The sequence below is a fragment of the Phocoena phocoena genome, chromosome 2 (genome assembly GCF_963924675.1).
Source record: "Phocoena phocoena chromosome 2, mPhoPho1.1, whole genome shotgun sequence".
NCBI lineage: Eukaryota > Metazoa > Chordata > Mammalia > Artiodactyla > Phocoenidae > Phocoena > Phocoena phocoena.
Window position 1 is genome coordinate 34,089,860 of NC_089220.1, and position 26,491 is coordinate 34,116,350.

Below are 26,491 nucleotides of genomic sequence, written 5' to 3' on the forward strand. Positions count from 1 at the left end.
TGTCACTAACTGGCTGTGGGACTGTGGACAAGTCATTTTATTTATCTGGGCTTTGGGGTCCTCATTTATAAAATGAGGTTACTGGATTAGATGATTTAAGAATTAAATTCTGATTCTGTGGTTCTAACAAACTCACTGGGTCAAGGTATTCATTGTGAATAAGGCTTCATGATTTATCCTTTTCTAGTGTTAGTAAATGGGATTCTTAGCTATAGCTAAAGAAGTGACTCTCTAATGGTAGAATTTCACATCAGACTGTGATTCACCTACACCCAAATACTGACCTTATAGCTCTCTACAGCTTACACATTCTAGACATCAGCTGGCGCTTTTGAGAGAGTCAGAGTCCCTTCCACATCAGCCTCTGGCCCTGAAAAGGAGACGGGAGGTGTCTCTCTGGAAGAACAAGACAAGTTCCTTGGTCCCGAGTTTCCTTCCCTTCCCTGCTTCCTTCCTCCAGTCTCAAGCTGTTTCCCACTGTCTCTCTGCTTCCTCTGTCTCCATCCTCTTCGCTGTGGTTGAGTCTGGTTTATGTTAGTGTAGTTCCCTGGTGGACTGGTGGCTCAGCCACCACAACCAGGGGAAGAGGGAGTGTGACTCATGCCCTGTGTCCAGTGAGTCAGACTCGGGGTGGGCTGGACCAGGGGCTTCCCTAGGACAGGAAGCAGGTTCTTAGTATGCAGAGGCCTTAGCTCCCTCCTAATACGGACGCTGCCAGGATAGAGGACCAATCTTTCTCCCTTTCCCATTTCTGTGAACTCATTCAGGAACCCCTCTTGCCAAAGAAAATGTCACCTCTTCTAAGCCTCAGAAGGTTGTGTCTGGGTAAGGCCAAAACTGCCTCTGTGCCAAATGACTGCCCCCCAGCATCCGAGAAGAAAAAGGAGAATAACAGACCATAGTTAGAGCCAAAGAGGATAAGAATTTCCCATTCCAGTCTCTCATGTCCTGGGTTTGAGCCTAGCAAGTTTTCACAGCTCCGATTATCCTTTCCTCCTCTTCCCAGCTCTTGACATGAGAAACAAGTGCATTCACACTGCCCTGGGGTTAAAATCCAAGTTTGTGTGACCTTGGGCAAGTTATTTAACTGCTTCAAGTTTCAGTTTCCTTGGCTGGAAAGAATGAGATAATAAACTCACCTCATGGCATGTTGTGCATTAAATAGAACCCAGCACCCAACACAGGCCTGGCTTTAGAAGGTGCTGAGTCGATGTTCAGTCTGCAATGGAGTGGAAGCCCCATTGCTTTTGGACTCCTCTGAGATCCAAAAGTTGCTTTGTGCAGAAGGCTGAAATGGGCCATTTCCAGGGTACAGGAGCCCGTTGTGCTTTGGGAGTGGGCTCCAGGCTGGGTCTGAAAGGCAGCCAGGGGCACCATCTCCCAATCTAGAGCTTTCTCTTCCCTTTTACGCATCTGGGGCCTTTCCCCTTCCTGGTGAACAGTCCTAACAGGGCCCTTCACACTGCTGGGCAAACAAGGAATAAACTGACCTTCTCCTAAGGACTACCAGACAGGATCAGTTTTACTGATGCTTCCTTTTGTTTCAGGCTCCAATATGGCTTGTTGTCCATCCATCCAGTCCTCACTTAAATTTGTGACATTTTGTTCATCATGGATTTTTTTTGCATTAATTTTTACTAAATTTTAAAAAAATATTTAACGTATTTTAAAACATTGCATTAAAATATTATTTATCTTGATTACTGAACTCCTTGGCACTCCCTTAACTTTTGCCCCTAATGATGGAAACTTCAGCTCTAACTTTTTGAGGGGAGAGGTGTATTTTGGGGACCGACTGTGCCTGCTTCCTTAAACCTGTGACCTTGCTAATGGGAACTTTCTCTGCCCCCACCAGAGGCCAGGATAAAGCTCCCAGTCTGGTTCCAACTCCTCCACTCTCCCACCTCCATTTCCATGGAGCTCAGGAATGACCCCAAATCTTTGAAATCCTTTCGGTTCAGCTTAATTCCGTTAAGTATTGGTCAACAGCAATATACTAAGTGCCAGGCAAGTACCTGGTTAAGGCTGGGAGTGGAGGAAGATGGGCAAAGACGGGAAGAGTCAGAGGCGCAGAGCGCGCTGGGGGAACCTGGATGGAGAGAGCCTGGGCGGGGGAGGCTCCGGGAGGCGACACGGGGGCGGCCCTCCCCTGAGAACTAACCACGGACTTTAGGGCACCTTCGGCGGGGAGACCACGTCAGAAATCCCGTCCGGGATTGACTTCCCGCCCGGGAGGCCCCGCGGCCTCGGGCTCTGGGCGCGGGCCAGCGGGGCGGCGCCGGCGCCGGACCGGAGGCGCTTCCTGGGCGCAGCGCGCGCCGAGCTGCGCGCGGAGGAGCGGGAGCGCGGGACGGCGCACCGGGGAGGGCGCGCTGGCGGCGACATGGAGGACGGCGTGCTCAAGGAGGGCTTCCTCGTCAAGAGGGTGAGCGCAACGGAGCCTCTCCGGACACGGCCCGGGGCGGGCCCGCGGCGGGCGCCGGCTCACCTGAGCCGCGGTCGGCCGGCCTGGGGCCACGTTGGGCGGAGTCGCGTGTAGTAGGGAAAGCCGGGTGGACGGTGGTTGGGGGTGAGCTTTAGATAGAAAAGAGGGGCCAGGGCACAGGCGAGGAGGAGAATCCCGCTTGGCTAGGGCGTGTGGGGTGCAGGGGGCGGCTACTCGTAGTGGACAGCTTAATTAAAACAACTTACTAAAATACGAAGCGTATAGGATTAAAATATGATGTATTAAAACAACGAAAGTGTGTTCGGTAGTCCCCAGCGCCCGTCCAGTTAATGCATCATCTCCTATATTTTTCACAATAACCCGTGTGGGAGGAGGAAGCTTATGTTTCTTAAGCCCCTACTGTGCACCAGTCCTGGACGTTGTCTCCTTTAATCCTCCCAACAGTCCGACAGGTTGGTGGTACCACATTACCCCCCCACCCCCCGTTTCTTCAAGGGGAAAACAAAGCTCCAAGAGGTTAAGTAGCTCAGGATCTGGACTAGTGGGTGATGGAACAGGATCAAACCCACTCAGGCTGACTCCAAACCGTTTTCTGCCCACTGCAGGGTGGGTATTGTTATTCCTGTACTACAGATGAGGAAACAGGGGTAGAAAGATGAGAGCGCTTGCCCAGAGCCCCAGGGCTAATAACAGCCGGGACTGGAACCGCCATCCTCGTTTCTTCCACATCACCCCATGTGGCCTTTCCCACAGCAAGCAAGAGTCCAGACAAAAACTCAACATATCGGGAGGGCTTCCCTGGTGGCGCAGTGGTTGAGAGTCCGCCTGCCTATGCAGGGCACACGGGTTCGTGCCCTGGTCCGGGAAAATCCCACGTGCCGCGGAGCGGCTGGGCCCCGTGAGCCATGGCCGCTGAGCCTGCGCGTCCGGATCCTGTGCTCCGCAACGGGAGAGGCCACAACAGTGAGAGGCCCGCGTACCAAAAAAAAAAAAAAAAAAGTAGAAACTGAATGAAAAAGCAGCTGCAAGAGGAAATTAGATTTTTAAAAGTTCTTTTAACATTGATGTTCACACTAAACATTTATGCTAACCCTAAGAGCAGAGCATAAAATCTGGGGATGAGCCTTTTGGCTCTTCTGAGTTTATAGCTTTGGGAGGGGGATGGATGAAGAGGGATGAAGGGACTCGGCCTCCCCTGGCCACCAGATCAACCCTGAGGTCTCAAGTCACTTTCTGTTCAATAGGTAATGCAGCCATGTTATTTTACACACTATATGACATAGGAGGGCGGGTGTGTTGTTTGCTCAAAACTGTAAGCAGGAGGTGTAGGAGGCTGTGCCGGATCAAGGGTCAGAGTGGATACAAGCAGGTACAAAATTCCACGCCTGTTCCATGCCACTGGGATTAAAGTGATAGGTTGGTCCCTCACAGTTTGTGGAGGCAGCTGCACCTCAGAGAGACCACCTATGGGGAGCTTTTCTTGCAGCTTATAAGGTGAGAGGGAGAGGGGTTTGGGCAGGGGTTTTGATGGGCATTGTTGATTGCCGGGATAGCCGAGCCCTGGTAGGGGCCTGTTGAGGACAAGCCCTCGCAGAGGGGCCCTTTGGGGCATCCCCTTGTTCCTGGGGGTTACCTTATATGATTCCCCACCAACACCACCACCACGCAGAGTCAGGGGAGGGCTGGAGGGAAGGAAGGATGTGAGTTCTCTTCCAGATGGGCCACCCAGTCCAGGGTAGCAGCTTAGGGAGTATAGGGTACAGGGAAGTGAGGACAGTCAACCAGGTCTGGCCCCAAAAGCCCACCTAGGGCCTTAGCTGAAATACCTAAAGCACATTCCAGCCAAACCCAAAGACAAGAGTGTGAAGCTGGAGCCTGACCCTGAGGCAAGCGGAAGCCACACCCTTTCCTACAAGGCAGGGATGGGGCCCCTGCCCCTGCTAACTGTCCCTGCCCACTGATCAGGCGAACTTTTCCTCTCCCCCATTTCCCCCCTCCTCCTGGATGGCAACAGCAGCCCCCGTGGCCACTGGAGAAGGTGCAGGGCTACGACGGTGGGATTCCACAGATTCGGGGGGGGGGGTGGTTACGGTCCAGAAGTGGGGCAGGGCCTAAGCTGGAAACCCAGCGTACAGAACAGTCGTCACCAGTGAGGGCAAAGCAGGAGACGGGCAGGGACATGATGGATTTGGCTCTTAATCCAGCCCAGACAAGAAAGAAGCAAAGCTCCCGACAGAAATGCAGAGTGCTCACTTGGCCTGGCTTTAGAAGGAGGGTGAGGGGGAAGGAAGGCGGATCTGCATGGGTAGGACTGCTTGTGCTTTAAGAAGCAGCTGAAGCACTGAATCAGGCATTGCTGCCCGGCTCGTACCTCAGAAACAACACTCAGAAAATGACATGGCAGTGTCGACACGCTTTGGCCTAGAAATTTCATTTGTAGGACTCTATCCCCAGGAAATGCCATACAAGCTTTAGGAACAAAGTGTTATTTCTGTAGTGAAAAAACTGGAAACTACCTGTATGTCCCCCCAAATAAACAAATGATTACAAGTGAATTTCAGTTATGCAGAGGTTAAAAATGTTTATAATATTATAATCCAAAGAGTAAAAATATAAATGGTATGAGTAAGGAAAAAATTTGCTTGGAAGAAAAAAGCAAGAAGGCTAGAAGAAGTTTCGAAAGCTAAAGGTCTCACATCGAGGTGTTCGCAGGGCCATACTCCCTCTGAAACCTGCAGGGGAGAATCCTTCTTTGTTGCTTTTGTTTCTTGTATTCGCAGGCTGTAAAGGAAACACGCAGGTTTATTCCTTCCTGTGTAGGAAAAATCTAGCTCTTCCCCACTGTGTGTTTCTCTGTCCTGTGGGGTTCCTTTACTTTTACACAGAACATTTCACTTCTGACTCTTCTAGTCACCAAATGTGTGGAGGTTTTTCCCTACACCAAGCAATTCTCTGCAACACCCAGTATGTGTCCTACAATTTAACTCAAGGCTGACGCTATCTACTCAGAGACGGCGTTAGATCCCACAGCATAAGAGCTCAGTCCTACAAGACTGCTTCCGCAGCCCTCCCCCATGCCCCAACACACACACACTTCAGACACCAGTCAAAAGCCCAGGTTGTCACCTGTACTCTGACCAACTGCCTATAGATCAGAGGTTCCAGGGAAACACTTAATTAATGTTTACCAGCTTATTAAAGAATGTGATAGGGCTTCCCTGGTGGCGCAGTGGTTGAGAGTTCGCCTACTGATGCAGGAGGCACGGGTTCAGGCACGGGTTCGCGCCCCGGTCCGGGAAGATCCCACATGCCGAGGAGCGGCTAGGCCCGTGAGCCATAGCCATGGCCGCTGAGCCTGCGCATCCGGAGCCTCTGCTCTGCAACGAGAGAGGCCACAACAGTGAGAGGCCCGCATACCGCAAAAAAAAAAAAAAAAAAAAAAAGAATGTGATAAAGGAAAGAAATGAGCATCCAGGTGGAAGAGATGTGTAGGGCAAGGTATGTGGGAAGGGGCCCAGAGCTTCTGTGCCCTCTCCGAGTGTACCACTCTCCCAGCACCCCCGTGTGTCTCTCAACCTGGAAACTCTCCAAATCCCATATTTCTGGGATCTTATGGAGGTGTCATCATGTAAGCATGATAGATTGTTAACTCCATTTCCAGCCCTTCTCTTTTCTCAAGAGAATGGGAGAGGGGGCTGAAAATTCCAAGCTTCTAATCATGGTGTGGTCTTTCCAGTGACCAGCCCTCACCCAGGAGCCCACCCAGAGTTGCCTCATTACACAAAAGATACTCCTGTCACCCAGGAAATTACAGGGGGTTCAGGAGCTCTGTACCAAGAACCGGGGGCAAAGAGCAATATATTGCATTTTCTGTTATCTCACACAGGCACTCCTTGCTGTTCCTTGAGTTGTAGATGCATCATTCTATCTCTGCCTCCATCGTCACATGACGTCTTCTCCCTGTGTGTCTTTCAGTGTCCAAATTTTCCTCTTCATGTAAGGACACCAATCATATTAGTGTTATTAGGGCCACCCTAGTGTAGTATGACCTCATCTTAACCTGATTACATCTGCAAAGACCCTATTTCCAAATAAGATCACATTCACAGTTCCCTGGGGTTAAGACTTCAATGTATCTTTTGGGGGGACATAATTCAACCCACAACAAATACCATCTCTGCTTCTTTGGGGTTGCAGGGTCTTGGGCAAGACCTTTCTGGGTCTCAGTTTCCTCATCATTAAAGTTAGGGAGTATAGTATAGGCTTTTTCAAAGGGTCCTCCAGCTGTAACATTCTGTGCTTTTTTTTTTTTTCAATTTTTATTTATTTATTTAATTTTTATTTTTGGCTGCGTTGGGTCTTTGTTGCTGTGCACAGGCTTTCTCTAGTTGCAGAGAGAAGCTAGTGGGGGCTACTCTTCATTGCGGCGCGTGGGCTTCTTATTGTGGTGGCTTCTCTTTGTTGCGGAGCTCTAGGCGTATGGGCTACAGTAGTTGTGGCACGTGGGCTCAGTAGTTGTGGCACACGGGCTCAGTAGTTGTGGCTCGTGGGCTCTAGAGCGCAGGCTCAGTAGTTGTGGCACATGGGCTTAGTTGCTCCGCGGCATGTGGGATCTTCCCGGACCAGGGCTCGAACTCGTGTCTCCTGCATTGGCAGGCAGATTCTTAACCATTGTGCCACCAGAGAAGTCCTATTCTGTGCTTCTTAAGCCCAGTCCTAGGGTCACATCGCAGCTTATGGAATCTCCTCCTTCCCCCTAAAGGGGCTCTAAGCCATTCATGGTCCAACTGGCCTCTGGTCCCAGTAAGCCACTTACAGACAAGGAGCCTGGAGAGGGAGGCAGATTCCCAGGTGAGGGGAAGCCTGGGCTCTTTTTCAGCTTATGCCACTGTGCTTTTGGCCTCTGACACCATTTGCCTGCTGGTTTTGGATGAGTCCCTTACGCCCTCTGATTATGGCGAAGCTTATCTGAGAAGCAGGGATAATGGGGCTTTCCTTCTCACTTGGTGGATTATTACAGTAACCTCCAGCTGAGCTGGCTGCTCCAGTCTGGCCGACCTTACTCAGCTGTTCTGCTCAGGTGTGGTCGGTTGATCCTGAGAACCTACGCTTGTCATCCTTCTGCTTAAAAGTCTTCAGGGACTCCCCTCTGGCCACAGTGAAGTCACCAGCTGCTCCGAGTTTTCTACCTACGTAGTAGATTCTATCTCATCAGCCTTTCTTCGATTGCTCTCCTTTGCTGTCAGTCTGGATTCTTAGCTGCTCATAACACGGTCCACTCTAGCAAGTTTCAACGGAAGGGATTTCATAGAGAATAATAAATATCAAGTAACTCAGGAATATTTGGGAGGGCCGGGTGCCACACAGCCAGAGATGATGCAGCCAGACCAAAATATCCAACAGCACCACCAGACGTTTCTTGTGGAAACGTCACTGCCGCCACTGTTTGCCACTTGTCCCTGGTAACTCTGGGGATTGGGTGTCAGAAGAACCTGTCCTTCCACCACTATCCTGCCACCTTGGTGGCTGCCAAACATGCATCAATGCCCCGTGCACAGGACTGGCAGCAACCTGGCCACCTCCCTGTTCCTTCCTGCCATCGATTCTGGGAAATGTAGCATTTTGTCCAGGAAACGTAGCCCTATCTCTATTGGTTTGTTCTGCTCAACATGTGTTGGTTACACTTTTCTCCCTAACATCTCCAGGCCCCTTTCTCCTTTCCGGTTGTTTTAGTTTATTAGGGCTGCTATAACAAAATACCACAGACAGGACCACCTAAACAACAGATTTATTGTCTTGCAGTTCTGGAGGTCGGAGTCTAAGGTCAAGTTGTTGGCAGGCTTGCTTTCCTCTGAGGCTTCTCTCCTCGGCTTGTACATGGCACGTCTTGCTGTGTGCTCACATGGCCTTTCCTCTGTGTGCATGCCTCCCTGACATCTGCGTGTCCAAATTTCCTCTCCTTGTGAGGACCCCAGTCAGATTGGATTAAGGCCCAACTAATGGCCTTATTTAACCTAATCACCCCTGTAAAGGCCCTGTCTCCAAATACAGTCACATTCTAAGGTAGTAGGGGGTTAGGGCTTCAACATATGAATGGGGAGGGGGGGATAATTCAGCTCAGAACACCTATGTTTTAAGGTTTAAGACTATTTTGCCCTCTCCCCTTCTCTGCCTCACACCGGCCCCCATGCCGGAGCCACACCTGTGTGCCAGCAACTGCCTTTACTGCTAATTGCTGCGCCAGGACCCCCTCAGCAGGGATTGTTGGGCGAGGGGACTTGAGTCTGGGCCATGTGGTCTGGTGTAGACCAGTGCTCACACAGTTGACTCCTTCGACAATTTTCGGTTCCCTAACACAGTCAGTACACGCACGCTGAGCGTGGAACAGAATTGCAGCACCACAGATATGAGAACTGAAGCGGCCTTTGACATTAATAAATGCTGGGTCAGGAAACCAGTGAATCGGGGACAGTCTCTGAATCAGATAAAGTGCATCTCTCTTGGTTAGAATCCAGCCCTAATTGGGCTCTGCTCTGGGAAACATGCCAAGAAAGCCACTTTCATGAGCGTGTACAAAATCATTTCATTCTGATTCTTCAGCAGACATTCTCCCATCCACTGTTCTGTTCTAGAAACAGACTCTCTGCCTTCACCTGACTATCCTGTCCACTAGCTCCATGACCCACCTGAGAGCCCCCCCAACTCCCCTGCCTTTTAGGCCTGTCACAGCAGGCTAGGTAAAAACGTTAGGGTCCTTGACAATTTGTGGCTTCAACTTTACAAATTGCCCACATCCTTCAACTAACAATATTCTTTTTTCGGAATATATCCTAAGGAAAAAAAATTAAGAGATGCAGATCAAAATTTATGTGCAAGGATATTCATTGCAGAGTTGTTTATAATAGTGAAAAAAAACAACCTCAGTTACAACAGGAGATGGACAAGAAAATGATGCATCCACCTAGTGGTCATTAAAAGACATGTTTTAAAGAAATTTAATGGTGTGAGACGATGCTTGGCAAAGTCAGCAAAAGAAAAACTAGAAAATAAAACTCATATATGTAATATCCTGATTTTTAAAAAAACTAGAAAGTAAAAACTAAAAGGGAAAAAGACTGGAAGGAAATACAAAATGTTAACAATGGCTGTCTCCCAGTAGCAGGATCTTTTCTTCTGTTGACTTTGCAGTTTCTTTCAAGGCTTATAACCAGAAAAAAAGAACAGATGGGAACTGGAAAGTCAATGCCAAAGGTGTTTGTTACATACTCAAAAGAGATGACAAAGAGATCCAAAGCTCATGCTTTCTTCATGAAAATGAAAATAAAACGTGATTCTGAACTGGATCCTTTCACAATTAAGGACATTATTGGGGTAATTGGTGAAATTTGAATGGAGTTTGTGGAACAGATGAAAATAATATATTCATGTAAATTTTCTAATGTCGTATTGTGGTTATGTTGGAAATACCCTTTTTATTTTTGGTAGGAGTTACACAATAAAATACTGAGAAGTGATTGGAGCTTCATCGTGTTAAAAACTAACTCTTGATTGCTTTTGTAAAAAAATTTATAATTTTCTTCAGCTTTTCTCTGAATTGAAACTATTTCAAAGTAAAAAAATAAAATTAAGCTAAAAAAGAGAGATAATTCTGTCCCCTTATTGGAGAGTTGATCCCATGGCACAGTCTGGTCACCTGTGCCATGGGCCACCTCTCCCTGGACACCACGTTGTCCCCTCGGCCACCTCACCTCAGGGTTCTCCTGTCTGTCCTCAGGGTCACATTGTCCACAACTGGAAGGTGCGATGGTTCATCCTTCGGCAGAACACGTTGCTGTACTACAAGCTCGAGGGGGGTCGGAAAGTGATCCCCCCCAAGGGCCGCATCCTTCTGGATGGCTGCACCATCACCTGCCCCTGCCTGGAGTATGAAAACCGACCAGTAAGTGAAGGCCCCCGCTTCCCAGCTCCTCCCTCCCACTCCCTGGACCCTCCCGTCTCTGGCCTCTTTGGTGAAGGTGGTGTGGGTCATGGGAAGAGCTGAGTTACTGAAAAACCTAGACTCAAATCCTGGCTGCATCACGTACCAGGCATGTGACCTTGGGCAAGTAATTGCATCTCTTCGAGCCTTAGTCCCTCATCTATAAAATGGGATAAAATAACGACACCTGACTCTCACGACTGTGATGAGAATCATGAAGGTAACGGTGGGTCAAAACACCTTGTAGGCTAGGAGCCACTACACAAATGTGAATAATTACTGCTACTTGGGGTTCGATAGGAAGACTTTCATCCCCCGAGGGGCACATGTTCCAAAAGTTCGGGGCAGCTTCAACTCTACCATCAGAAACGAATCTGAATTAATCATTTACTGAGGGCCCATTAAGTGCCAAGAAATTTGCTGGGCTTGGAGGTGTCAAGGAAGAAAATGGTAAGATTGCTTCTTTCAGTTAATGATCTTATTATGAAAGCAAGTGATTAACAGAAAAACATTCAGAGTTCCAAATGTTGGTACAAACATTATTAGCCGCAGAGAACACTGTATTGCTGAAGGGGAGGAAAATGCCATCATAGGCTGTCTGCTCAGGTACAGCTTTAAGAGGGGTAGAGGTTTGGGCAAAGATCTGAAAGAGGAAAGAGGCAGAGTTTCCAGGCAGGTAGAAGGTCTTGGGTAAAAGTGGAGGGGCAGGTAGGGATAAATTTAGAGATCAGGATGGCCATTGTGGCCAAAGGGTATGTTCACTGAAGGAGTGGTGGGAGATTGGCTGGGGCCAGGTACAGGTAATAGGGAGCCATTGAAGGTCTTGACTGAGAGAAGGGGCTGGTGAAAACTCTCTTAGGAAGACCAAAATGAACACCTAAGCTCAGTTCCTAATAAGATAACTAGTTCCATAAAGAAGGGATCTTACCATTTTCTTCTTTCTTATCATGTTTTTCTTCTTTGACTCTTCTAGACAAATTGATGAATCTTCTAAGTATAAGAAAATATTAATGACAGTCAATTCTGGGTAATGGGTTTACTGGTGTTTGTTTTGTACTTCTTTATAGTTTAAAAGTTTTCTCAAATAGGAAACAAAAGGAGCTGTTAAAATAATCAGGCATGAAATGAGGCAGAAAGAAGGGATGAACCTGAGGAAACATTATGAAGGAAACATTGACAGGACATCGTTGACCGGATGTTGAGGGCAAGGGAGAGAGAGGCATTGAATATCATTCCAGCCTAAGAGGCTGCAAAAGTGAAATGTCATTCTGTAATTTCCACTGCAAACCTGGAAATGCCACTGATTAAAAGAGATGGTGTAGCTCTCCGTGGGGGTGGGATGGGACTGCTGGGGAGTGCTGAGCCTGGTAAGAGACTTGGGTGTGCATCTTCTTCCTTGTAGCATCATCAGACCAGACACAATGTCTGGGCACATAGCAGATGCTTAGTAAATGTTTGTTGAATAAATGGTTAATAAAAAAGAAAGATTTACAGATAAGTGAGACAGTTCTAAGACAACCTAGTTTTCTAGGTGCATTTAAGACTCTGGGTTTCAATAAATTAAACCTTGGAACTTGTAGGTTAACTTTTTCTTGGGGGTGGTAATTTTTAGAAATTGGAGTATAATTGCTTTACAATGTTGTGTTAGTTTCTGCTGTACGACGAAGTGAATCAGCTATATGTATACATGTATCCCCTCCCTCTTGGACCTCTCTCCCACCCACCGCCCATCCTACCCATCTAGGTCATCACAGAGCACCAAGCTGAGCTTCCTGTGTTTTATAGCGTGTTCCCACTAGCTATCTATTTTACACATGGTGGTGTATACATGTCAGTCCTAATCTCCCAGTTCATCCCACTCTCCCCTTCCCGCCCTGTGTCCACATGTCTGAACTCTATGTCTGTGTCTCTATTCTAGATTCCACGTATATGCATTAATATACAATATTTGTTTTTCTCTTTCTGACTTATTTCACTCTGTATGACAGACTCTAGGTCTATCCACATCTCTACAAATGACCCAATTTCGTTCTTTTTTATGGCTGAGTAATGTTCCATTGTATATATGTGCCCCATCTTCTTTATCCATTCATCTGTTGATGGACATTTAGGTTGCTTGCATGTCCTGGCTATTGTAAATAGTGCTGCAATACACATTGGGGTACATGTGTCTCTTTGAATTATGGTTTTCTCGGGGTATAAGCCCAGCAGTGGGATTGCTGAGTCATATGGTAGTTCTATTTTTAGTTTTTTAAGGAACCTCCATACTGTTCTCCATAGTGGCTGTATCAATTTACATTCCCACCAACAGTGCAAGAGGGTTCCCTTTTCTCCACACCCTCTCCACTATCTACTGTTTGTAGATTTTCTGATGATGGCCATTCTGACCGGTGTGAGGTGATACCTCACTGCAGTTTTGATTTGCATTTCTCTAATAATTAGTGATGTTGAGCATTTTTCATGTGCCTCTTTGCCATCTGTATGACTTCTTTGGAGAAATGTCTATTTAGGTCTTCTGCCCATTTTTGGATTGGGTTGTCTGTTTTTCTGATATTGAGCTGCATGAGCTGTTTGTATATTTTGGAGATTAATCCTTTGTCAGTTGCTTCATTTGCAAATATTTTCTCCCATTCTGAGGGTTGTCTTTTCATCTTGTTTATGGTTTCCTTTGCTGTGCAAAAGCTTTTAAGTTTAATTAGGTCCCATTTGTTTATTTTTCTTTTAATTTTCATTACTCTAGGAACTGGGTCAAAAAAGATCTTGCTGTGATTTATGTCAAAGAGTGTTTTTCCTATCTTTTCCTCTAAGAGTTTCATAGTGCCCAGCCTTACATTTAGGTCTTTAATCCATTTTATTTTTGTGTATGGTGTTAGGTAGGGTTCTAGTTTCATTCTTTTACATATAGCTTTCCAGTTTTCCCAGCAAAGAGACTGTCTTTTCTCTGTTATATATTCTTGCCTCCTTTTAATAGATTAGTTGACCTTAGGTGCGTGGGTTTATCTCTGGGCTTTCTATCCTGTACCATTGATCTATATTTCTGTTTTTGTGCCAGTACCACACTGTCTTGATTACTGTAGCTTTGTAGTATAGTCTGAAGTCAAGGAGCCTGATTCCTCCAGCTCCATTTTTCTTTCTCATGATTGCTTTGGCTGTTCGAGGTCTTTTGTGTTTCCATACAAACTGTAAAATTTTTTGTTCTAATTCTGTGAAAAATGTCACTGGTAATTTGATAGGGATTGCATTGAATCTGTAGATTGCTTTGGGTAGTATTGTCATTTTCACAATATTGATTCTTCTAATCGAAGAACACGGTATATCTCTGCATCTGTTTGTGTCATCTTTGAGTTATTTCATCAGTGTTTTATAGTTTTCTGAGTACAGGTCTTTTGCATTGTTAGGTAGGTTTATTCCTAGGTATTTTATTCTTTTTGTTGTGATGGTAAATGGGATTGTTTCCTTAATTTTTCTTTCTGATCTTTCATTGTTAGTGTTTAGGAATGCAAGAGATTTCTGTGCATTAATTTTGTATCCTAAACTCTACCAAATTCACTGATTAGCTCTAGTGGTTTTCTGGTGGCATCTTTAGGATTTGCTATGTATAATATCATATTATCTGCAAACAGTGACAGTTTTACTTCTTCTTTTCCAATTTGTATTCCTTTTATTTCTTTTTCTTCTCTGATTGCCATGGCTAGGACTTCCAAAACTATGTTGAATAAGAGTGGCGAGAGTGGACAGCCTTGTCTTGTTCCTGATCCTAGAGAAAATGCTTTCAGTTTTTCTCCATTGAGAATGATGTTTGCTGTGGGTTTGTCATATATGGCCTTTATTATGTTGAGGTAGGTTCCCTCTATGCCCACTTTCTGGAGAGTTTATCATAAGTGGTTGTTGAATTTTGTCAAAAGCTTTTTCTGCATCTATTGAGATGATCCTATGGTTTTTATTCTTTAATTTGTTAATATGGTGTGTCACATTGATTGATTTGCATATATTGAAGAATCCTTGCATCCCTGGGATAAATCCCACTTGATCATGGTGTATGATCCTTTTAATGTGTTGTTGGTTTCTGTTTGCTAGAATTTTGTTGAGGATTTTTGCATCTATATTCATCGGTGATATTGGTCTGTAATTTTCTTTTTTGTGTGTGATATCTTTGTCTCGTTTTGGTATCAGGGTGATGGTGGCGTCGTAGAATGAGTTTGGGAGTGTTCCTCCCTCTGCAATTTTTTGGAAGAGTTTGAGAAGTATAGGTGTTAGCTCTTCTCTAAATGTTTGATAGAATTAGTCTGTGAAGCCATCTGGTCCTGGACTTTTATTTGCTGGGAGATTTTAAAATTACAGTTTCAATTTCATTACTTGTGATTGGTCTGTTTATATTTTCTAATTCTTCCTGGTTCAATCTTGGAAAGTTGTACCTTTCAAGAATTTCTCCATGTCTTCCAGGTTGTCCATATTATTGGCATATAGTTGCTTGTAGTAGTCTTTTATAATCCTTTGTATTTCTGTGGTGTCAGTTGTAATTTCTCCTTTTTCATTTCTAATTTTATTGATTTGAAACCTCTCCCTTTTTTTCCTTGGTGAGTCTGGCTAAAGGTTTATCAATTTTGTTTATCTTCTCAAAGAACCAACTTTTTTGATCTTTGCTATAGTTTTCTTCATTTCTATTTCATTTATTTCTGCTCTGATCTTTATGATTTCTTTCTTTCTACTAACTTTGGGTTTTTTTTTGTTCTTCTCTCTCTGGTTGCTTTAGGTGTAAGGTTAGATTGTTTAGATTGTTAGATTGTTAGATTGTTAAATTGTTAGATTGTTTATTTGAGATTTTTCTTATTTCCTGAGGTGAGATTGAATTGCTATAAACTTCCCTCTTAGAACTGCTTTTGCTGCATCCCATAGGTTTTGGGTTGTTGTGCTTTCATTGTCATTTGTTTCTATGTATTTTTTTAGTTCGTCTTTGATTTCTTCAGTGATCTCTTGGTTATTTAGTAGTGTATTGTTTAGCCTCCATGTGTTTGTGTATTTTACAGTTTTTTTCCTGTAATTGACTTCTAATCTCAAAGCGTTGTGGTCAGAAAAGATGCTTGATACGATTTCAGTTTTCTTAAATTTTCCGAGGCTTGATTTGTGACCCAGGATGTGATCTATCCTGGAGAATGTTCCATGTGTACTTGAGAAGAAAGTGTATTTTGCCGCTTTTGAGTGGAATGTCCTATAAATATCAATTAAATCTATCTGGTCTATTGTGTCATTTAAAGCTTGTGTTTCCTTATTATTTTCTGTCTGGATGATCTGTTCATTGGTGTAAGTGAAGTGTTAAAGTCCCCCACTATTATTGTGTTACTGTCGATTTCCCCTTTTATGGCTGTTAGCATTTGCCCTGTTTTGAGGTCCTCCTATGTTGGGTGCATAAATATTTACAATTGTAATATCTTCTTCTTGGATTGATCCCTTGTTAATTATGTAGTGTCCTTCCTTATCTCTTGTAACAGTCTTTATTTTAAAGTCTATTTTATCTGATATGAGTATTGCTACTCCAGCTTTCTTTTGATTTCCATTTGCATGGTATATCTTTTTCCATCCCCTCACTTTCAGTCTGTATGTGTCCCTAGGTCTGAAGTGGGTCTCTTGTAGACAGCCTATGTACGGGTCTTGTTTTTGTATCTATTCAGCCAGTCTGTGTCTTTTGGTTGGAGCATTTAATCTATTTACATTCAAGGTAATTATCCATACCTATGCTCCTATTACCATATTCTTAATTGCTTTGGGTTTGTTTTTGTGGGTCTTTTTCTTCTCTTGTGTTTCCCTCCTAGAGAAGTTCCTTTGCTGTAAAGCTGGTTTGGTGGTGCTGAATTCTCTTTGCTTTTGCTTGTCTGTAAAGCTTTTGATTTTTCTGTCCAATCTGAATAAGATCCTTGCTGGGTAGAGTAATCTTGGTTGTAGGTTTTTCTCTTTCATCACTTTAAATATATCCTGCCACTCCCTTCTGGCCTGCAGAGCTTCTGCTGAAAAATCAGATGACAACCTTATGGGGATTCCCTTGTATGTTATTTGTTGCTTTTCCCTTGCTGCTTTTAATATTTTTTCTTTGAATTTAATTTTTGTTAGTGTGAGTAATATGTGTCTTGGTGTGTTTCTCTCTGGGTTTACCCTGTATGGGACTCTCTGCACTTCCTGGACTGGGGTGGCTATTTCCTTTCCCATGTTAAGGAAGTTTTTGACTGTAATCTCTTCCAATATTGTCTCAGACCCTTTCTCTTTCTTTTCTTCTGAGACCCTTATAATATGTATGTTGGTGCGTTTAATGTCCCAGAGGTCTCTGAGACTGTCCTCACTTCTTTTCATTCGTTTTTCTGTGTTCTGCTCCTCAGCAGTTATTTCCACCATTTTATCTTCCAGGTCACTTATTCATTCTTCTGCTTCAGTTATTCTGCTATTGATTCCTTTTAGTGTATTTTTCATTTCAGTTATTGTGTTGTTCATCACTGTTTGTTTGGTCCTTAGTTCTTCTATGTCCTTGTTAAACATTTCTTGTATTTTCTCAATCTGTGGCTCCATTGGATTTCCGAGATTTCGGCCCATCTTTACTATCATTTCTCTGAATTCTTTTTCAGGTAGATTGCCTATTTCCTCTTCATTTATTTGGTCTTGTAGGTTTTTACCTTCTTCATCTGTAACATATTTTTTTGTTGTGTCATTTTTTTTGATGGGTGGGGCTGTGTTCCTGTCTTACTGTTTGTTTGGCCTGAGGTGTCCATTACTGGAGTTTGCAGGCAGTTGGATAGAGCTAGGTCTTGGTGCCAAGATGAGGACCTCCAGGAGATCTCACAACGATTAATATTCCCTGGGGTCTGAGGTTCACTGTTAGTCCAGTGGTTTGGGCTTAGTGCTCCCACCACAGGAGCTCAGGTCTGGGCCCCGGCCTGGGAATCAAGCCGTGCAGTGAAGCAAAAAAAAAAAAAAAAAAAAGCAAAACAGTAACAAAGAATAAAAAATAAAATAAAATTAGAAAAATTAAAAATATATTAGGAAAAATAAAAATATAAATGAAATAACCACAAGGCAAAACAGAACCATGACAGCAAAAAAAAAAAAAAGAAGCCTGGAAAAGCCCTTGGTGGTGGGCGGAGCTTAGGTGCAGCGCGGCTGGAGGGGGTCCCAGAGGACTGAGGTTTAGGCCCAGGGCTCCAGCAGGCTCTCTGGGGCTCAAGCAGGCAGGGGAGACGCTAGCCTCGTTCCCCTCCGATCCCCCAGTACCCCAAAGGTCTCTCCCCATCCCTGCTAATCCCTGCTCCATGGGCGGGCTCCTCCAATCATGGGAACCCCTCCCTTCCCCCAGCCGCCCCTCAAGGGTGCCAGTCCCATCCTGCCTCCTCTTTTCCTCCCCTCCCCCTTGCCCCCAACATCCTACCCGGTTGCTCGGGGATTCCTCCCGTCCCTTTAGGTTTCCGAGGTCCCTGACCAGTGCCTGGTAGGGGCCCTAGTTGTGAGGAGACGCGAACGCCACCTCTTCCTACTCCGCCATCTTGGCTCTTCCTCCGCTGTAGGTTAACTTGTTGACCTGATACCGCTTCATAGTCTTTAAGGAACAGTGGAGAGCAGAAGTGCTGGTAGAACAGGCTGGCGATAGGAAAACTTTGTTCTGTGTTTCGAAAAAGGAGACAAGTTGCTAACTGGAGCTGTGAACTTCTTGCTAATTCTACGTAAAATTCTCAAACAGAGAAAATTGGCATCTGCCAGTTCATGACTACTTGAGGGGGAAGAAGCCAAGAGGAGTCAGTAGGTTCACTAAGAACAAGTTATAAAGTGTATCGTGTGTGTGTGTGTGTGTGTGTGTTTATTTTTAATTAGGGAAGCTATAAAAAAGTGTGTCTGGATTTCACATGGAACTTTATAGTCTCTCCTGAGATCTTTTCATTAAAATGGCAAACTACAGACTGACAGGGTGCTGGTTGAACTCATCTTTCCACGACGTCGATGAGTGAATCCATGTTAACTTGGAGGAACAGCTTCATGGTACTCTTTGGGACCGTGAGCCTGCCTTGTCTTATCCACCATTTTTGCTGTTTAGGTGAAGGACTTGATGAAGTTCGCAAGCAAAGCGAGGTAGGAGCTAATACATTGGAAACCAGAATCAGAATGAGACAGAATCCTTCTGTTTTCCAACAGAAGTGGTGAGCCCAGTCTACTCAGATGACATTTAGTAGGATCAACATGCAAAATCTCACAATGTTTGAAAAAAAACCCTAAATGCCCATTTAAAAGATGGAGGAGATGTGGCCCACCTGAAAAAGACTCTCAGCTGACTGCCCAGAGCATCAAGCCCTGAGGATGCCACTGCTGAGACCTCAGGCCCATGCTGTCTTGTACCCCCAGACCTTCCCTGGAGCAGTTTGTTCCATTCCAAGGGTCGTATTTTATGAGAATGTTGAACCAACGGCAGAACATTTAGCAGGGCATAAACTGGTTGAGAACGTTTAAACAGTATCATATGAGGAATGTGTGAAAGACTTGGGATGATTAGACCCGATTAGAAAGAGGATGAAAAGGAACAGAGCTAACAGTTCCTTCAAGGTGGGCATTAATAGCCTCATATGACAGATGAAGGAACTGAGAGTCAGTGGGTCCTTTAATGTGCCCAAACGTCCATAGCTAAGTATCCACATCAGTGTGACCTGGAAGCCTGTGCATTTCCCACTTCAGCACAGGGGCTGTCATAGGAGGTGAGCTTAATCTATGTGGTTCTAGAAGGCAGAATCAGGAGCAGAGAGACCAAGTGCCCAGGAAGCAGACCCTGTGCTAATGAGTCTGTCCAAAGGGGAAAGGTGGTGTGCTCCCCGTTACTGGAGGTGTACAAGCAAATCTTTAAAGACCACCAGCTGGGGTGTGGTTGAGCGCTCAGGCACTCGGCAGTCACTGGACCACGTGGCCTCCTGGATTCCCCTCGGTTCTGTCATTTTAGCTGCTCAGCCAGCATTCTCTTGCCTGCTCGGTCTGACTGGCTGTCTTCCCACAGCTCCTCATTAAGCTGAAGACTCAAACATCCACGGAGTACTTCCTGGAGGCCTGTTCTCGAGAGGAGAGGGACGCCTGGGCCTTTGAGATAACAGGAGCTATTCACGCGGGGCAGCCGGGGAAGGTCCAACAGCTCCACATATTGAAGAACTCCTTCAAGCTGCCCCCTCACATCAGCCTGCAGTGAGTGCCTGGGCCCTGTCCTTGCCCTATCTGGCCTGGCTGCAGACTCTTCTGTGTGTGTGCAGCGGGGATGCAGGGTTGGGGTGGGGTTTGGTGGGGGGGGGGGGTGGCCTGTGGCTGTTACCCAGGCCTGACTGGTACCACCATTGTGCTTCAGGGCCTTTCGCTGTCACTGTCCTGCTTACATTGTTTTCTCTGCCTGGGAGTGGCCCTACCTACCTGCCCGGGGAACCTCTTGGGGCCTCTGCCTCTCCTGGCCCCTTCAGTGTCTTGACACCCTCTCTTCAGTTTCAGCCAGGGTGCTCAGGGCTATGTGACAGCTCCCCAGAAATCCCTGCTCACCCAAGTCATTAGTCTTGTTTGCAGCCTGGGGGCAAGAACGATGCGTTCCGGTAGCGGTTGCATTCTCGCTCTGTGGGATTCTTCATCCATTCATCCATTCATTCATTTATTCATTCATTCAAGAAACAGTTATTGAGTGCCTACTGCATGCCATACATTGCTCTAGGTGCTCAGGAGATGCAAATGAGAATAAACAAAGTCTCATCTCAGGGGCTTTCCAGCCCAAGTACATAAACAGAGAATGAGAAAAGATCTTCCATTTGTGGCAGGAATCATCCCACAGAACAGAAGGAAAACAGTAGTGGAGGCGATACTATAAAGTAGGGACGGATGAAAGGAGTTCCCATCATTTCTGCAGGAAATACCCCCTAACCTTCCAGGCAGCAAAACTACCAAAAAGCTTCATACCAGGCTCTGGGATCTTGATTGTGCATCTAGGGCGCGCGGCTGAACCGTGGTGAGTGCAAAGCAGGACCAGTGGCAGATGAGTGCGGGTTCAAATGATGGGTGACTTTGAGAAGCAGCTGGAGGAGTTTGAACTTTATGCAGTAGATCATAGAGAATCATTACTGAACATTCTTTTGTTTCTAAATTAAAAGCCACAGCTCATTAGTTCTACTACAAAAGGAATACCTGTCTAGTCTAGAAATATTAGAACATTTAGATGAGCAAGAAGAAAAAGGAACGTCCCCAAATCCTACCTCTCAAATTCTGATGCATAATGGAATACCCCCTTTTTTGCGATGTGTATCATCCCATGTGCCATGTGCTTTATACCCTTAGCAACGGCTCTTGGACCCTCCCTCATACCTGTCAGTGTGACCAGGGTCCCTCCCCTTTGCCTTCCTTCTGGGTAGTCACATCGTGGACAAGATGCACGACAGCAGCAGTGGAATCCGGCCAAGCCCCAACATGGAGCAGGGAAGCACCTACAAAAAGACCTTCATAGGTGAGCCTCCCCTCTCGGGGGCTGGGCCAGGCACTGGAAACCTGGGGCTTGGTGATCCGGGACTCAGTGTGCTTGAGCGGCTTGTGTTGAGGCCAGAGCTGCCTGCCAGCCAAGGGGCTGGCCTGAGATGGCCACGTGTGAGTGCGGCCACAGCTCTGAGCAGCAGGTGTGACCTTCGGTCTGCTCTAGGGCAGAGCCCCAAGGCTATGCAAGGCTGCCCAAGAGGTCAAGGTCAATGAGGTCACAGCCAAGCACCCCTGAGGAAGCTGGTCTGGAGCCTGTCGTCTGACGGGTGCTGCCCTTACCCTGATGCAGGCTCCTCCCTGGTGGACTGGCTCATCTCCAACAACTTTGCAGCCAGCCGTCTGGAGGCCATGACCCTGGCCTCCATGCTCATGGAGGAGAACTTCCTGAGGCCGGTAGGCACCCGAAGCACGGGAGCCATTCGCTCTGGGGATCTGGCTGAGCAGTTCCTGGATGACTCCATGGCCCTGTACACTTTTGTAAGTTAGGGAGTGGGTTCCTTTTGCCACAGGGGCAGAGAGAGGAAGAGGCAACAGAGTTGGGGGGCGGGTGGGGATCCACAGTCACGGGTGAGAGGCCAAGGCTGGGGGAACAGCTTCACCCCAGGTGGAGTGGGTTTTCTGTATGAAGGCTTTTCCTTTCCCCCGCGGTAGCCTCCACAGCCTAGAACTAGGACTTTTTGGTAACAGAGTCCTTGCTTTCTCCTTCCCGCTAGGCTGAGAGCCCCAAGAGGAAGATGAGCTCCAAGGAAGAAATCAGTCTCAGCGCCGTGGAGTTAAGTGGCACAGTGGTAAAGCAAGGCTATCTGGCCAAGCAGGTATGGCCGCCTTGGAGCGGGGAGCAGATGGGCAGTTCGCAAGCTCGGGGGAGGCAGTAATCCCTGCAAAGGGCGGGAAGGGCTGAGACTGCCAGGGGCACTGATTATCAGCAGAATCTGCTAAAGTCAGGGTCCAGTGGCAGCCACCGGGAGCAAATCAAGGGGCATGCACGTGTCCACTCACGCATACACGAGCCCCAGACAAGGGGGCGTTCCGGGAAAAGTGCACACAAGTAGTTATCACAGCATTAGAAAACAATGCCTGTGTCACTGCCCAGTTCACTTATTTGTCTGGAAAGGCATTGCCTACTGGTTGGCATTTTGCCTTTGCTGGCTTTCTGCTCCCTGAGGCTTCCTGGGGTCTCTGCCTGCTTTTGTGGGACTCTGCCTGCCCCCTCGAGAAGTATTTTCTCCACCTACTTCAGTAGGTTGAAGGTGAAATTCTGCAGTGTAATCTCTGTGTTTAAAAACTGACCGTGGCCACTGCTCCTACCACGTTGGGAGAGCGGCCACGTTAAGCGGGGATAGCCGGGTCACAGTCACACCTGCGGCATGTCCACCTGTGCCTGCAAACCAAGCTGCCGCGTCCCGGCACGTGAGGTGTAAGCCAGTCTCCTACACACCTCTTGTGTCTATGCAGTCCTGACACGCCACGTGAATGTGTGCGTCTGTACAACACTGCTCAGCACCGTTCCCATCTTCTTGGAGCACTCGATGTCATTGTCACCTGCTTCTTGCGTATCAGGGTCCCCTTCTGCTCTTAGATTGCTTACCGTCCACGTAACTGCCTGTTTATTCCAAGGGCTCTGCTTCTGCTGGGCCTGAAGGGAGTCTGGTGAGGGGAGGTAGTGAGGTCCTGGGAGAGGAGGAGGGTGTGGGAGGGACTCGGGGTGCTCCAGACTAGAGGGTTAAGGAAGCTTTGTGACCTAGGGGTGAAGCCACAGTCACACGCACGGCAGTATCTTCCACGCTTAGATTTAAACATATAATTGATTGTTTCTTACTCTTTTTTTTTTGCAGTAGAGTTGATTTACAAGGTCGTGTTAGTTTCTGGTGTACAGCAAAGTCATTCAGTTATGAATATATATATATACATATTCTTTTTCCTATTCTTTTCCATTATGGTTTATTACAGGATATTGAATATAGTTCCCTGTGCTATACAGTAGGACCTTGTTGTTTATCCGTTTTATATATAATAGTTTGTATCTGCTAATCCCCAACTCCTAATTTATCCCTCCCCCACCCCTTTTCCCCTTTGGTAACCATACGCCTTACTCTTTTTCTGATGCGGAATGCCAAAGTGGTTTTCACTGTATATAAGTGCACATATATACCTGTAGGTGTAGGTTTGTTTTCGGACTAAGTTGACACTTAAAATTTGGTGCCCTTGGGTTCAAGTTTGCCTGTGAGTTCTTGGTCCAGTTGAAACCTGTGACCTCCCTGTCCTCCGTGTGCCCTGAGTGGTGTCCAGGCAGTGCTCCCCCTTTCTTTCAGTGCTGACCCTCTTTGGCTGTGTCAACTCGGCTAAAGGTGACTGCTGTTGGTGAAGTGTCACTGAGCTGTGAAGTCCATGACACGTCACTGCAATCCCCAGGTCTCCAGGCTCTTTTGAGAAAGTCATTCGTTGGAGCAGGCTGGCTGGGAGGTTTGAGGTTCCGCACTGGAGGCACAGAGGTGGGAGGAAGTGACTGAGAGCTGTCACCGATGAGCCTTGCACCCTCTCTTTGCCTCAGGGGCACAAGAGGAAAAACTGGAAGGTGCGGCGCTTTGTTCTGAGGAAGGACCCGGCTTTTCTGCATTACTACGACCCTTCCAAAGTGAGTGCCTTGTCATGCTCCCAGACATCTCTCCAGAGCAGAGCAGGCAGCTGGCTTCACCTCCCCCGCCCTTCCTCCCAGCGTCCCTACCATAACTCCCACCCACTATGCCTTTCCTTCCACGGTGCAAGCTACCCCTCACAGTCTGATCACTCCTTTCTTTCATCACATTGTTGCCTGCTCAGTGGATCTACATTGTTTTGAGAGGAAAAGCGTCTTTCAGTTTCTCCAAAGCTGGCTGTGTGCCTAGGGAAGGTGAGGTGGGCTGATAAAGAGACTCCTAACTGGTGCTTTCTAGTCTCTTTTCACCCCTTTCCACCCAAAGAGTCCAGGAATTCTGCCCCTTCAACCTCATGTCCCCACCAACGTTTTGAAAGGTTTCTTTTACCATGTAATATTTAAGCCATAATTCTGAGTTTCAGATAATAAGTATTCCTGCATGCTGGGTTTGATCTAATTCCAATCAGAAGAAAAGAAAAATGTCCTTTTAGTCAGCCTGTTCAGCCTTGTCTTGGTAGATGTATTCATTTGTTTTTTTGAAATAAGAATGGATGTTCCTCCCTTGCTGAGCTTCAGTCAGGAACCCCACCCTAAGCTGAGAAACTGAAGGAACTTGAAAGAGTCCCCCACCCCGGGACCCTGCTAGACCACAGGGAGGGCCGAGGGACAGGGAGGGGGGTGGCACTGCTGCAGCTGGCTGTGGAATGAAGAAGCCCGGACTTCCTCGCTGGTGCAGACGACTTGCCATATGATGTCCAAGTTCAGCCTCAACTGCTGTTACAAATGACTCTCACAGACTACTTTAGCAGGCTGACTGCGGGTGGTTATAGATGAGAGGGTGACTCTTCTTTTTTGTGCCTTCACACAGTTCCTAATCAGGTCTCCTTTCCTTTGCAGGAAGAGAACCGGCCAGTGGGTGGGTTTTCTCTTCGTGGTTCACTTGTATCTGCTCTGGAGGATAATGGCGTTCCCACTGGTAAGGGGCAACTTTCGCCCTGGCCTGATCTCGGGGGCCTCCCTCCTGTGCTCTCAGTTAACACTCTGCTGTTGAAGGGCTAAGCTGTGAGGGCTGATGGGCTTTCTCAGCGAGACGATGAATGGTGTGAGCTTTGAAGCCGATCAGAGAAAGGGCAAGTGGGGTGTTCTTAGTGTGTTAACAACACAACTAAATGACCCTTGTCTTTCATATTCTTTCCCATCCTTTTCTGTGCTTACTGGCCCATAGGCTTCCGCCTAAGAACAGTAGCTTACAATAGTGCTTAAGGACTGACAACACACTATTAGCACACTAATTTCACAATAGACAGTTGAGGTAGGAGGATAGTATTATTCTTAACTTATGGATGTAGAGATTGAGGTTCAAAGAAGTTAAAACAATTCAAGTCAAATCCCACATCTGTGTCTGGTTTTAACATAAACATACTGGACTCTTTGATGTGAGTTAGACTGTAGACCTGTGGTTTGCATAGCGGGCAGGCCAAGAGGGCTTCCAAGAATGTCCAGACATAGCACCGGCAGGCCTTAAGGCACAGGTGAGGGAGAGGGGATGGACAGGAGGAATACAGGAAAGCACACATCTGGTGGGATTTCCTAACCATACATATTTGTACTAAGAAATACTTCATGGTATGTGTTTTTGTCTGTCTCAGTTGACTTTCAGCTACTCCCAGCTGAAAGCAGACATGGATGTTCACTTGCTGATTTTTTTTTTTTTTTTTCTTCCTGCCTAGGGGTTAAAGGGAATGTCCAGGGAAATCTCTTCAAAGTGATTACTAAGGATGACACACACTATTATATCCAGGCCAGCAGCAAGGCTGAGCGTTCAGAGTGGATTGAAGCTATCAAAAAGCTAACGTGACAAGGATCTGAGGGAATGGGATCAGGATTCCTCCCTCTTAACAGATGACAGGATTTCCTGGAAAAAGGGAATGTGTTAAGACTTTTAGCTTTTTCTATTTTGTACTGCTTTGGAGTAAGATTGGTGAAGAGTTCCTTAGATTACAGTGGGCAGTGGTGCTATTTCCTTCCCCACCTTCAAAGTTAACATGGAAATGCTAGAATAGCCATTAGGCATCAGCATCTTGACTTTCGCTCATCATCACAACCAGCCATTCCTTGGGTACCAAAGTAGGTTTCCCTTGTCACACTAACTGGCCACGTTGTAATACTAAATAAAACATTATAGTCTCATGGTGGCGCTCTCTGAAATGCTGTCAGCAACTCATTCTTTGGAATGAATAAAAATTGTTATTTGTTCCTGGCTATTAGAATTCCTATACCAAGTTTTAGTTTTCAAAGGTTTTTCATGCTTAAGGCTATACGAATTATTAGGCAAGCTGATTATAAAAACATCTCAAGTGATCTGTCACTAAAACATGCCTCATCTTAAAGTGGGGATGGGGGGCAAAATTTTGAAAATATCGTTTTGCTTTGAAAAATAAGCTTTCGTTAAGTATTATACGTTGCAGAAAAGAAATCATGGACTCAGACAGATTAGTCACACATACAAAGTAAAATTACAGTTTTTCTGTGGAAAAAAATGTCATTTAGATAGAGCAGGAGTTTGTTGAAGGACAGGAACAGCTCTCTAAAGGACACAGAAAGATGTCAATGGGAAAAGAATTAAATCAAGCCATGAAATTTTGGGTTTTAGAATGAAGATTAATGGAGACAAATAGGTACCAAGAAGCTTCACCAGTTAGGAGGTTAATCTGAAGTAGTGAAAAGTCTGCATCATACAGTATCTTTAAAAACATTTTTATTACTTTCAAGTTTAATACAGTAATCTGCCAAGTACAAGTGCTTCGGCTTCCTTTAATGGATACGTAACTTACATTTAAGGGGAGTGGATACTTCCAAAGTGCTTAAGTAAAAATTCATTCTCTTCAATAGTTTGAACTGTCTCCTCTTAATCTTGTCT

The 26,491-nt window shown here is 46.1% G+C and overlaps 1 protein-coding gene across 1 annotated transcript; it reads left to right on the forward strand.

Annotated features, from left to right (window-relative positions):
• The first annotated feature begins 1,947 nt into the window (after nucleotides 1–1,947).
• On the forward strand, nucleotides 1,948–25,826 carry PLEK2 (pleckstrin 2). Its single transcript, XM_065872290.1, has 9 exons — nucleotides 1,948–2,425; nucleotides 10,221–10,385; nucleotides 19,438–19,619; nucleotides 20,819–20,910; nucleotides 21,226–21,413; nucleotides 21,650–21,751; nucleotides 23,488–23,571; nucleotides 24,469–24,547; nucleotides 25,302–25,826. The coding sequence occupies exons 1-9, from the start codon at nucleotides 2,384–2,386 to the stop codon at nucleotides 25,427–25,429; spliced, it is 1,062 nt and encodes a 353-aa protein (XP_065728362.1). The 5' UTR covers nucleotides 1,948–2,383; the 3' UTR covers nucleotides 25,430–25,826.
• Nucleotides 25,827–26,491: the final 665 nt, after the last annotated feature.

Excerpts from the sequence above, each read along its gene's own strand:
- PLEK2 (XM_065872290.1), top strand. The coding sequence starts at position 2,384 with ATGGAGGACGGCGTGCTCAAGGAGGGCTTCCTCGTCAAGAGG. Across the intron at positions 2,426-10,220 it reads AGGGCTTCCTCGTCAAGAGG|GGTCACATTGTCCACAACTG; the intron begins GTGAGCGCAACG and ends GTCTGTCCTCAG. Across the intron at positions 20,911-21,225 it reads CTACAAAAAGACCTTCATAG|GCTCCTCCCTGGTGGACTGG; the intron begins GTGAGCCTCCCC and ends ACCCTGATGCAG.